This window comes from Opisthorchis viverrini, assembly GCF_000715545.1.
Source record: "Opisthorchis viverrini unplaced genomic scaffold opera_v5_176, whole genome shotgun sequence".
In the NCBI taxonomy this organism is placed as follows: Eukaryota; Metazoa; Platyhelminthes; class Trematoda; order Opisthorchiida; family Opisthorchiidae; genus Opisthorchis; species Opisthorchis viverrini.
Window position 1 is genome coordinate 980,415 of NW_008751834.1, and position 13,250 is coordinate 993,664.

General features: G+C 45.3%; 1 protein-coding gene across 1 annotated transcript in view; it reads left to right on the top strand.

Annotated features, from left to right (window-relative positions):
• The window catches only part of T265_07614 (hypothetical protein), a gene marked incomplete at both ends in the record, with an annotated part of 65,320 nt that overhangs the window by 8,924 nt on the left and 43,146 nt on the right, over positions 1-13,250 (top strand). The window contains 2 exons of the mRNA XM_009173178.1: positions 7,788-7,981; positions 10,759-10,953. Coding sequence (XP_009171442.1) covers positions 7,788-7,981; positions 10,759-10,953 — 389 coding nt within the window. The remainder of the gene's footprint in view (positions 1-7,787; positions 7,982-10,758; positions 10,954-13,250) is intronic.

The following is a 13,250-nucleotide window of genomic DNA, read 5'->3' on the forward strand; positions in this document are numbered from 1 at the left end:
CCCAGGTACACAAACCGCCACGCCATGATAAGGTCCAGTCTTTTCGTGACGGCTTTGCATAGTGCTGGGAATTTAGCTTGTGGCACGGCCCAACCAGGCCCACTCAAACACTGGATATCAGACCAAACAGCGACACCCACTAAATCTGGGTGAAATATCGCAGCCGGTCCCGAACATAACTTGATGCGACGAATCATCAGACGTCTAGTGAAAGTGAGCGTGCGAGCCTACCATGAAGTGTGGTGAACATAAAGCAAGCGAAATGAAAGAGGCCCAGAAAGCCGGTAATGCCCGAAGGCTATTTCAGTTGATCCGTGCGACCGGTCCCCGGAAACCACATTTGGGCGAAGCCATCAAGCAATGAAAAACAAATCATTCAGCTGTAGCACCCTAACTGTCATGCCGCCCGAAGGAAGCACGAGGGCTGGGATACTGTCAGGTTGCCCAAGCCTTGACAGGTGAAGTCGAGAGGCAGAGGTGGAACCACGGACCATCCGGCCAGTAAATTCGCGTTCTAACCACTGAGCTATCGGATCGGGATGGAATGACCATCTCGGATAAAGTAGAACGCCTAAACCGTTGGGCCCGATACTTCGGTCAACAATTGTCGTGCCACCAGCTGCCACTCATCTAGAGCCCACAGCTGACGTAGAACCCTGGAGAGTGAACGTGGAACCACCTAGGGCCACGGAGGTTTACGACTGTATATGTTCTCTCAAGCGCCACCGCATTGTTAAAAAAACAGGGGTGACATACTCAGTCAGCGCTTGTCTGATCTGTTTACCTGCGTTTGTCTGTCCAAGACAAATGGGGACAGTTGGTGATAGCACTCATTTTCAAAAGAAGAGCTCGTATTGAGTGTGGTAACCACAGGAGGACCAGCTTAACCCCGGTCGTAATGGGACTACTGGCCTCACTTTTATTCATCGCCTTACGGTGTCTCGTGGAACACTGACTTGAGGGCAGCAAGCGGGATTCCGGCCTGGTAGGGGTTGCGTCAGATGCTAGAACAACGCCATACGCATCATTGAGCCACAGTTCCTGTACTCCTAGATTTCCAAGTCGAATTCAACTCCGTTGACCAGTCCGTTCTTGACACATTTGCCCACCAAGGAATGCCCCGGAAGTTTGTGAACATAAGTTCTCTATATTCTCAGACTTCCGGACGTGTGACAGTGTACGGAAAGTTCTTCAAAAGCTTCCGTACACAAAGCAATGTCAGTCAGGGATACCCGCTCTCTTTATTTCTTTTTAACTTCGTGATCGATGAATTGATGATACGAACGCCGGAGGTTCTCCAGTACCCTGGTGTTCAAATAACCTGTGAAGAAAAGCTTGTCGAACTGGAGCAGACAGTCGACATCGTTCTCGTCTTCGAAGAGGAAGGCGCAGCTGTTTTTAGATAAACTGACCAAGGTCATCCCGTCCTTCGGTATGCACTTTGCACCCGCAAAGCGTAAGGTCATGCTTGTGGACGTGCAGTCACTGAGCACACCACGTACAATCCAGGGAGAGGTACTGGAAATTGTGGAGCGTTCTACATATCTTGGAAGTTATGTTAATTCTGGTTGTAGCGTGACAGATGAGGGAAATTCCTGAACCTGCAAGCCTCGGGTCGCGTATGCTGATTTGAGACACCTATGGCGTCAGAGTGATCTGCCCCTGAATCTCGAGGGACGTGTATATCAAGCTACAGTACGGGCTGTTTTGTTGCATGGTTGTGAGACTTGGCCTATTCGAGCAGCGGAACTGAGACGTCCTCAGGTGTTCGACAATCGTTGACCCAGAACCATACCTCGTGTGGTTTGGTGTCGGCGAATCCGTAATGAGGCAGCTAGAATTGCGTTTTGGGTTGTGCGACGGGTACTCCCATTGAAGAATGTGTCCAGCACCGGAAGCTGCATTAATTGGGACATGTGTTGCATATGCCGAACCATCGTTTACCGAAGAGAGTGCTGTCTTCCATGCCCACTTCAGATTGGCGTAATCAGAGAGGTGGTGTAGTAACGTTATTTTCCTCAGCTTAGTTCTCGGTCTGAGCCTCCCAAGCTAGCGTTCACGTCAAAACAACCACCGAAGGTGCACAAGGTCCAGTAACGCCCGAAACGAAATCAGGAACAGTCGTACAGCGCTTTGTATATATAGCGTAAGCGGCTATAACTTTCTGGAATTTCGGACTCGTTCTGGATGCTCCATTGGCAACCGGCATTTGGCCAATACTGGGTCATGATTGGCTGTTGGGTCCAGATGGTTGACCAATCAGATCTCGTCTTGATGCCGGACCGGCAAGCGTCGCGAATTCTGGGCCAACCTCGAGTGGACCAGCCTTCTCGGCCGTAGCAGCGCCTAAAGACGTGCCGTATGGTGGGATCCGCGTGGATTGCTCCCTAACAGGTGGCCAACCCTAACTTGGCAGATTTATTCTTTTCTTCACAATGGGGCTTTCAAACAACTCATGGCTGTACGGCAGCGGCGCGTCGGAGCTTAACACTGATATCATGCCGTCGGTGATGATGACAATTGTGATGATGTTCTGAAGACCGCAAATTGCTTACAGGTTACCTCCATACATCCTCAGGCGGCTCTCCGCCAAACAATTACCTATTGTTCTGAGCTTTCGATGAGAGCACCAGGGATCCAAATACATATTTCTGGTTAAAGATTTTGCCATTCACTAGATGCTGTGTAGCGTGTTTCAAATATATGCAGTCGCTTTCTGCAAACAGGTTGCATCAAACAACTGGCTGGGGTGACGAATTACCCGGTTTATGCCATTTATCTTCATGGTATTGATTGTATAATACAGTGCTTCAATTCTGTTGATCTCAGCTCTAACGCTGGAGTTCTTGACTCGACTTATCCATTGTATCCGAACCCCAATGTGGCGCCAGTAGTGTGCATATGCGAAATTTGACCATCTATTGTGTCCACATTACCGGGAGTCAGATCTATAATCAGCCAGCTGCTGGTTTAACACCAGTCCGCCAAAGCGCATGTTACAACCAATTGTATGAATACAGGCAACCTGCATCAGACACAGGAGGATGAAGGGAACCTAAAATGGATTGCTGAAGAAGGAGAATCCTACGCTGTTTGCTGTTCCGCTTTCGGAAGTGTAAACGAAATGCAGTTGTCCGTAATAATGGGGGGTGTGGGACGATTTCTGAAAAAGTCTCAAACGGAAAACGACAGTTGATGGTAATATTGGTAGATCAGTGGTTGATTGCTTAATTGACTTGCTCACCTAGCTTCAGCTTTGTAGGTTCTGGTTGCGAGTTTTGGGACGTCTTAAAGTTGCTTGACTGGTTAGTCAAAGGCGGTACGGTACCCCACTTATGACAGCTTGAAGCTCAAGACGTTGGTAGCGCGAGCTCGAGATGGATGAATGGATGAATAGGATGCGAATTTACTGGCCGGAAGTTTCGTGGTTCGAACTCATTCTCTGCATCTCGACTGCCCTTATCCAGACTTTGGCAACCTGGCAGTATCTCAGCCCTCGTGCCTCCTCCGAGTGGCGTGGCAGCTAGGCGCCGAAAGGGTGTTACATCTGAACGATTTTGTATCTAGCATAGGTATTGAATTGGCAGTAAGAATGCTTCACTGCCATCCTATTACGGTTTTCAGTTTATCCACATTGTTTCCAATGCCCGTACTGTCATACCAAGGTGGGTCTTTCCACGACTCATACTGCTATTTCTTTTCTTATAGATATTTACGTTCGAGATCGTTTGCGTTGGATAACTTAACGTGATCAGTTACTGTTGCTTGTAGCTTACACACATTGGGTATGGTCTCGAAAATTTGTGGCATTGGGGCTGGTTATGTTGGCGGATGCACATTATCGGTGATCGCTCACCACTGTCCGAAGATCCAAGTTACCGTTGTTGATATATCCGAAAACATAATTGAACAGTGGAACTCGGATATCCTCCCTATCTACGAGGTATGTGGGCGTGCCGAATCTTGTTTCGAATTTAATCGGTGGATGCCGAATGTCGTTTTTTAGTCAATTCTTCACTGCTTTTTGCGCCGCTTAGCGAATTCGCTCAAAAAAATTGTCATCGTGCTCTGAGTCGTGGTCTCATTGTTGTAGCCTTCTGCAAGGACCACTTATATGGTCTCTCTTGATCCGCATTTCCCCAACTCGTCATGTGAATCAAGTGGCCTCAGCCTAGCTTCTCAGAGTCTAGCCGTGTTGTTACGCCAGTTGGTAGAAAGGGAGGTAAAAATATATGGGGTTGCGAGGTCAGCAGATAAATAACCTGTATTTTCTTTCCTTCAAGTTGGCTTTTTGTTTTTGCTTTTGTTCTAGTTGGGCAATACTATGAGAATTTATTTAATTTATCCGTATCGTGTGCAGTTTCTACTCTTGAACGTCCACTATGCCTTGCCCCCCCCAACCAGAGTGTTAGGTTGAATCCAATATAAGCAGGTCTGTTGAACTCTCCATCCCTATATGACGAGTCATTGGTTGGCAGCCGCATCTTATTCCGACTTCTTTCAGCACACTCGAATAGTTCGAGGGTCGCGTGTGCGAAACCTATCTCAACCGTCTCGGTGAGCGGTGTGGAATCACCTCATGTAAGGCTGGGCTATGCGAACCCTTTCATTGATCGCCATTCTCCATGGTGCCCTTTTCAGTTGTGAACGTGTACACTTCGACTCTCAGAAGGGACAATATTTAGAAGCCCGTGGCTCGAGAACGCTAAGAATTTTAGGCATGAGGCATCGATGCGCCGTACGATAGTTACAACAATTAGTCCCCCCCCCCCTGGAGAATGGTTTTGGAGAACCGAGAAATTTCATTGATAGATACTTCCTAATAAGCAAATAACCTTCAGAATGCAATTGAAATTCTCACAATGAGCCTCTACTCCCAGTGTGAAGTGCCCTTGAATAAAACCTAAATAGTCACTTCCAATCACAATCAAGCGAACTCTGATAACTGCGAAGAACCAGGCAGAACAAACAGGTGCGACTGGTCGAAAACAGTGATTACCGACACGAAGGACGGGATTGGCGAGGCAAGCCTGCAATTGTCGTTTTGCTACTGGTCGTAACTGCAGTCAGCGCTGCACGAACAACGTAGCCGCCTTCAACTCAACAGTTCCCACAGCGACAAGTGCATTCATTGTCTCACTTCTGCAGCTTACCTGCCGGTTATTCTAACAGCCGGGCGTCGAGATAGCTCAGTGGTTAAGGTGCCAGCTTACGGACCGGAAGCTCAATGGTTCGAACCCGACATCAACATATCGACTTCTCTTGTCTAGGCTTGGACAGCCTGTCAGTATCCTAGCCCTCGTGCTTTTTTCGGGTGACATGGAAGCTAGGCATCGAAAGGGAGCTGCAGCTGTGGACTATTCTAACAGCCACTGAGGCTGAATAAACCACAAATAAATCGTAACTAACCTGAATCAACTCATCCACTTGCGCCTTTTGGGGAAGGGTGGCAGTTTGGGGGGCAAGCATCGAAGTAAGAGCAGGTTTGTCTTTAGGATTACGTAGAACTTCATTATTCGCCAGTGATACTTTCAACTAGTGATAAATTTCTTGAGGAAATCCATTCAAAATGCCGCACTATCCTGGGTGTGCAGCACTGCACTGACGATCACCGGTTGCCTTGAAACACTTTTTTTGACATATTTATGTGTTTAACAACCCGGACGGGTGGAACAATTAATTTCGGATAGTCGGGAATATGGACATGCGTTACGCGTATCATAGCCATAGCAAATAAGTCCGCGCTTTTTGCTGCATCGATCCATTTTCTAACGCGCTTACTGAGTGCGCTCAAACTGACCACTTTGTTGGATCCGTGATCCCCCTCCCTGTTGTATGTTACGGTGTGTTGTGCCAGTATATGCGTACCGCAACTGTCACAAAGACGGATTTATTGGGTCTCTAGGCTGAATCTTTCGGATACGCAACCGGTAGACTTGTTACTGATATCAGTTACCACTCTTTTCAAGAAATACAATCATTTGTAAATCAATTTCGTTTTCACGCGAGATTCAACTGAACCTCTAGTTTGTAATATTCTACAACTGCTGCACACAGGCCGCCTCTTGATTCAGTTGGCACGAAATTCGAGATATCCCATCGTATTTTCATAGAGGAAACTACTCACAGGGTTGTCGAAGAGTTTCCAGGCACCTTGTGGGCAGTTTCCTTTATGAAAATTACCATTCTTGTTTAGATTTCTATTGGTTTGAAAAAAGCAGAACAGGAAATTTATGGAAATGCTTCAGCCTAATAGTTTCATGAGCCTAGTTTCACGAGTCCTACTGTTTGGCATATGTTTACATCAGCTTATCTTTTTCAGGGTATAAGCCGTCATTTCGGCTATAGCTTTTCGGATTCTGCCATGGCGTTGAATATCATAGATCCTCCAGCCATTTTTCAATTGATGGTATAAAAATGGATTGATGAAAACATTTAGTGCACTGTCACGTCAATTCAGTGTGCCATAGACACCGTTACCTGACATACTCTGTGTAATTGTTTTGTGTAACGCAACATCGTGGTCCTTTGTTATCAAGGTGTCGCTGGTTGATTTTGTTAGTATACTCTCAGGGGATCACTCTTAATGTTCCTCATATACGCGACCGTACAGGATTTAAAGACCATATACTCCATATCACCTAATTTCCCACAACAAAATATCTTGACGGTAGCTCGTAGTAATGCTACGTTCCTTAAGATGAAATAAGGTACATTGTATTCTGAAACATTCGGTCTACTATAACCACCTGTTGCTTGGAAAAATAAACCCCAGAAACTACCTTCACAATGTTATGGCAATGCCTCAGATTGTCAAGCTGTTCACTTGGGACCGCTCAATATTCAGTCATTCTGGGCATTACAACGGTGTATAAACTCCACATCCAAACGGGCTTGGCATCCAGTGATTCTGTCTTTTCAGCCCACTTACTGGGTTTTTGATGGGTATCAGATGCACGAAAATGAAGGAATCATTAGGTCTAGGAGGCACGTCAAGGCGTTAGCCAGTTTTGGAAAAGCCCACAAACGTGGCAGGGCTCTATCCGTAGACAGAAAAATATTTCTTACTAAGGTACAAAAACTTTTGAGGAGTGTATAGAGTCCAAATGGTTCTTGTCTTGGACTGAAACGTATCGTTAGGCCGTCGACATTTAACAACAGACGGAACGCATGAACTTATTGCTGGAATGAGAGCTGTCGAGGTTAGACCAGTTTAATTCGAATAAATGACCTTTGAACATGTGTATCGGTGAGAAGATACATATTTTATTTGCCTGCGGAATAAGCTAATAGGCAGCACCACCTCCAACGTTAGCGTGGGTATAGAAAATCGATTCTTGTTGCGTCCGATTCCTCTGAGTAAATAGGACATAATATTTCGCCTAAATGCGATTTAACTTCCGGTTCGTGGCATCAGTGTATTGGAATAGGTAGCTAGTGACCCAACTGAGAACTAGTGGAGGAAGCTACCGCGTCGAGATGTTGCACTAAAGTGGTACTCAGCAAAGTCTGTCAAAGTGTCATGCAAAGGTGTTTGATCTAAATGGTCGAAGTACATCCTTTCAGCATCTGTTGACCAGGTACTCATCTTTCACTCGTTGTAATCATTTGGCAAATTAGTATTCTATTAAATTTCGTGCTGTTTTGCTGAGCACCTGTTTAGTGAAGTGTGTTCTGTTTCCTCTGCTGAAGTATAACTATCGTGAAAAATTTAAGTGCTTCCTAATAGTGCATATTGTCTTGTCTCGGAGCGCTTAAGATCCACGGGTTGTTTTTTGTTTTCATAGTATTCGCTCCTACCCTAGTATTTTCATCCATGTTTCGACCCAATTTGTTTAATCAGCCAGGACTGGAAGATATTGTGAAAGCGGTGCGTGGAAAAAACCTGTTCTTTTCAACAGATATCGACAAGGCGATCGATGAGGCTGAGCTCATATTCATTTCGGTGGACACACCAACGAAGAAGTACGGTATTGGACAGGTAAGCGAGCGCGTGTCAACTCAGTTTGCTATTCTTATTTCGGTCGCTTTTCCTTCACCATATAGCCTACTCACATCTTAGAAACAGGTGGAGCAAGGAGCGTGCTATTTCATGGTCATCTACTTAGTTTAGCTGTAGGGCCGTGTCAAAGGGGTGCCTTTTGAAGTAGTTTCCTTCGTGGGGAAGCAGAAACCGAACACACCTTGTGGGTGACGTCTTCACACATAGAAAACGATATGGATCTGTGGTGGTCTATGACTTTATTTTCATTATGGAGAACTTTCGGCGTTCTTTTCTCAGTACACATTCATTTGAATATAATCGCTCCGTTCTACTACTGTTCTAGTAGTCTCAGATCCAACTCGGTTATTACATTGCGCCAAATGTGAATGGTCCAATTTTTTTAGACTGGAATCTGATTTGCACACATACCTGAATTACTCATAACATAGCAACTAAAATTAAACAGTGGATTTACTCTAAGTTCAATATGCCCCTAGACATTTGGTTTGATATTTATCTGTTCATTCCACTGCCAGTGAAGTTTTTGTGTCAATGTGGACCGTCGCCCGATCCTTATAAAACGGAAAAATGGACCTATTACCAAGATGCCACTGTCCGGGTGAGAATATTTATCTATCTAGGTGGGTAGTATCAAAATTTTGAGAACAGTTGAAACTGTGATTTCTAATGCCTTAAATGTCACACTCAGAAAACATTTGTCCTCAACCAGACAACGGGTAATCTTCGGTGGAAAATATGTGGCCATGTAATTTCCTCAGGATTGTTTTTAGTTTGTTTGCGCGCCTGCTTGAGGTTTGCGTAATCCAAAGTGTGTGTACTTTTGTTTTGTTCAGTACTGCGTCACTGGAATTTCGGAAGTTTTGCGTAAAAAAACAGGGTATAGATGTATTCAAGTCGCGAGTGTATTTTTCCCGTTACGATCAGATGGACCGTAGTTTTACGAAATAGTAATGGGTAAGCATGGTGGGTTATGTCCGTCGGATGAATTTCATTCCCCGTTGTGCTGATATTGTGGACTGCCAGTAACCCGGTTGAACTCTACATTGCTGCTGATGGAGATGCTCGCTGTTCTTTCATGCACATTCTCTATATTCGAATACAATTCGTAAAATTCATATTTCACTGACTTCTTCAGCGTTCTTTATGGTAAAAAACATCGAAACGGAGCTTACCTACCCTATATTAATGGAATGAATGTTAATGAATATGTGAATTCCAACTTTCCTCTTATGTGTTTTTCGTCTTTCGCGATGCTTTCGATTCTTCGGTGGAACGTCAAGTTGCAGATCAGGCACTTCTGACCAACTAGTCCAGTGTTCAGCTACTGAATGGATGGAGGATTTCGAGTCTCCCCAAAGAATTACAGCACGCCCATTGCTGATTGATCATTCCTAACAATAAGGAAACAGTCGTGCAGTGCTTCTTGGCTTGTCTGTGTAGATTTGCTTTAATTTCAAGATGGATCCTATATGCACAATAGCACATCGTCGTTTGGACAACCATGTTTCCGTCCTTGAGTAACTTGAGTAACTTCAAAGAGAGTAGCCATACTATTGAACTCGAGCTTCGCTCATCGGTAGTGCATATCTTCGGTCGTGGGAGTTCTTTTCTGACAACCACGCGAAGGGTGGAAACGAACCAGCGGAGGTCAAGCAATGGATTGGCAGCGAAGTATCAAAGCCATTTTCCTTTTTATGTGCTAGTTAATCACGTTTTCGGATCATCAAGGGGGCGAGATGGGTCAGTGGTTAGTGCGAATTTACTGGTCGGAAAACCCTTGGTTCGAATCCGATCTTTGCATATCGACCCCTGTCTAGTTTTGGCCAACCTGGCAGTATCCCAGCCCTCGTGCTTCCTTCAGGTGGCATGGCAGCTATGCACCGAAAGGGTGTTACAGCTGAACGATCGTTTGTTCTCGATCGGGTGGCTTAGCTGAGCCTCTTCTTAACAGTGGTTATGAATTCCTAATCCAGCTGCTTTCCTATATGTGGGACTGACTGTGTTGCTTTCATGCTTAGACTGGCTGATGGCTCTAAACAGACCTCTATAGGTTGGTCCACAGATCTCCCGATTCATATAAGCTTATCAGGCTTACATGCAGCAAGACATCTGGCTCCGTACGAACCTTTTGTTCTGTTATAGCTATGCGCAAGTGTCCAGTGGTTCGAGCGTCGAGAACAGCCAACCATGTGGACCTGGTCACTGAATTAGTTTTATCGGAGATGGGGAACATAACGTCGACCAAAGTGAGATAACCTACCTGTCACGTGAGTTGCAGAACCTGTCATTGGAGCCGGCTTGAGAATGCGAGTTTCGCATTTCTGGCCACCCATTACGACTCCTGAGCAGTATATGTGTTATAAGCTTCAGGCTCGAGTGAAGGTTTGCTCGGAGATTGATGAAATTCAGATGGAAATTATGATGTGTAGATTAAATACATCCATCGTTTCCTTTTGTAAGGACGAATCTGGACCTTTCACGGTAAATACTGTCATCGCTCTTGTTTTAGTCAGACTTCCCCTGTCTAGGGCTTGGGCAACCTGGCAGTATCCCAGCCCTCGTGCTTCCTTCGGGTGGCATGGCAGCTAGGCACCGGAAGGGTGCTACAGCTGGACGCTTTCTTTCTTAGTCAGACTTCAGCAAAGTATATCCATTTTGGCTTTTGGCAATAGTTTTTTTAGTTTTTTCTCCTGTGTGAGTACCTTTTTAAATTTTATGTTCACGTATCACTCATTTTCCTTCTTGGCCGATAGGGTCGAGCTCCAAATATGGCTAACCTTGAGGCTGCTGCTCGCAAGGTTGCCAATGTAAGTAGGAGCCCCAAGGTGGTAGTGGAGAAGAGTACGGTACCAATCAAGGCTTCGGAGACCATTGCGAGTATTCTCGACAGCGCGGGTCGGGCCAACGGATGGAACCGTTTCTCAGATGGGGATGCAAAATCTTCCGGGGTTAGTAGCTGTGTTCAAACCGATTGTCGGTAACGCTTGTCATCTCCGGCAACCCAATATATCTGCTTTCATCAATATCTTCATCTCAATCGTTTTTCACTTCCGAATTCAACTTTGGGTCATAATACACAGTACTCCGAGCATCACTGTTCAAAGAAATATCTGAACTTAATTTATTTGATTAAGTTTCTGTTACATGGCTTTGCTAAAAAACATACGAACCGCTTTCTTGTCCGAAGAATGTTTGTGATAATATCGGGAAAGCACTTTAGATCAAAGGCTAATGATGAGCGTAATCATCCGACTAAAGGCAGAACCCAACAAAGGTCACTGTAGTTGTTGGTTGTCCAGGCAAGTTCTGCCACTACCTGTCCATACTAATGAGTAACCTGTGCTCAACCTCGCTTACTTTTGTAGTTGAGCGCAACATGAATATGTGAATATTTGTGTCGATTTCGGTAGACTTTTACCTTGCTCTATGTTTTTTAAAATGAAAATTTCGTCCATTGTGACAATATTAGTACAATTGATTAAATAGATGGCACCATAAGGTACATTAAAACTGCTTATCAACAATTCGATCTCAGCTGTTAGGCAACCCCGTAGTTGAACTACAGTTGCTTTCTTAATTGAACAGTCTCTCAAATGGTCTCTCAAGAATGCAAACCCTCTTTCATGCACACCTTTGCCCCGTTTCTTACACTGTCCCACTGAATCGACCCAGTATTATGTCGCCACAAATAAGAATGTGCAGCTTATTGTTTAGCTCCAGTCCTCACCGTATGTACTAAAAATATTGTGTATTAACTGACAGGCAAACTGTAAGTCTTAGCAATTCTATGCAGTAATAGAGCGTTCCTTAATCTAGGATTGTGGACTATACGGGATGACCCACGTTCAGGTTGTCCAATCATCTTGCAAAGATTCTTAAGTCACTTCAACGAAAATATTGATTCACAGCTGTTGCCTCAGGACAACGAAACTTTTGTACCGTTGGTTCTAACTTGGGCCCATCCGCAACATATTGCGGACAAAGTAGGATAGATAGGTATTACATGGCATATAATCAGGTTGAGTCACAGAAAAGTAATGCGTTGTTTGTAGTTTTGGTTGTCACCTAGAACGCATACCTACTGCGTTGGGGCAGATGGATAACCGCTCAAGAAGCAGGGGATTTAGAAAAGCAGCAGACTGTTCAGCCCAGCTCACTTGTGAAAAACCTTGCCTTTTTGGAGCGATATCATACTCATCTGTCAGTACACTGCGGGGATCTGGTTACCTGTTCTGCTTCACAAGATGTTTGACCTGAACGTGGAGTCCTATTCTTTTCGGTGGATCATATGAATGGAAAGATATTGGATGAGCTGAATTCCGTCAGTGCGAAGATACTGACCACCAGGTTTCGGTTGTAATCTTTCACTGTGTTGTCCGGGTGAGTACCACTTCCCAAGCCTGTAGAAACCTGGTATGGTTCACTAATGGAAGCCCCTGACTTGGGTTACCGGTTTATGTATTTGCGTTCGTTTCTAGCAATGTTGTGGAATGTAGGTAGCTCGGGTGCGCTGCTTGGTTGTTGGTCTGTTCGCCAAGCTTGGCAGTGCAGTGAACTGACGATATCACCTCGATTGGTGATGAAACGTTTGCACTCCAACTGCCAAGCTCGGCGAACAGACCAACAATCAAGTGTTCGTTTCTTCCTCAGACTTAGTCCTGCGTGCTCTATGTGGAATTGTGCCGTTGTTAACTAAGATCCATTTTAGTGCTTTTATTCTTCGATGTCTTTAATGTGTACAGAGCACAAACCCATGGGAGTCCCATGTGATTCGATTTGATGGCTCTGGTTTGGATTACTGGTATGGCGCTCCAGTTTCTTATCCGTTTTGCATCTGCCAGCAATTGATAGCAGCCATCTCGGTTTACATGGTGGACGGTATAGATCAGTTGGATCGCGTCCAAACGTGAAAAGCATATTGTCCCCGTTTATTGCGCCTCTGGGACAACCCCGAGATTGAGCTGCGCCAGGAAACCTCAGACCACTAATGCGTGTAAACGCATATCACCAATATGGGCTGCTGACACGGCCTGTTACGTCTTATGGAAACAAGCTGTTCCAGAACACTAACGTGTGCCTCACCAGCAAACTCGATGACGTCTGTCATCAGTTCCGTCACGAAGACACTGGACCTTACCGTGGTGTGGCGGTTTGTGTACCTCGGAGACCCATTGAGCTATACTGGGGGGTGTCCGCGCGACACTCACAGAGTCTCTCATACCAGGTTGGTCAATGGTTAGAGGTC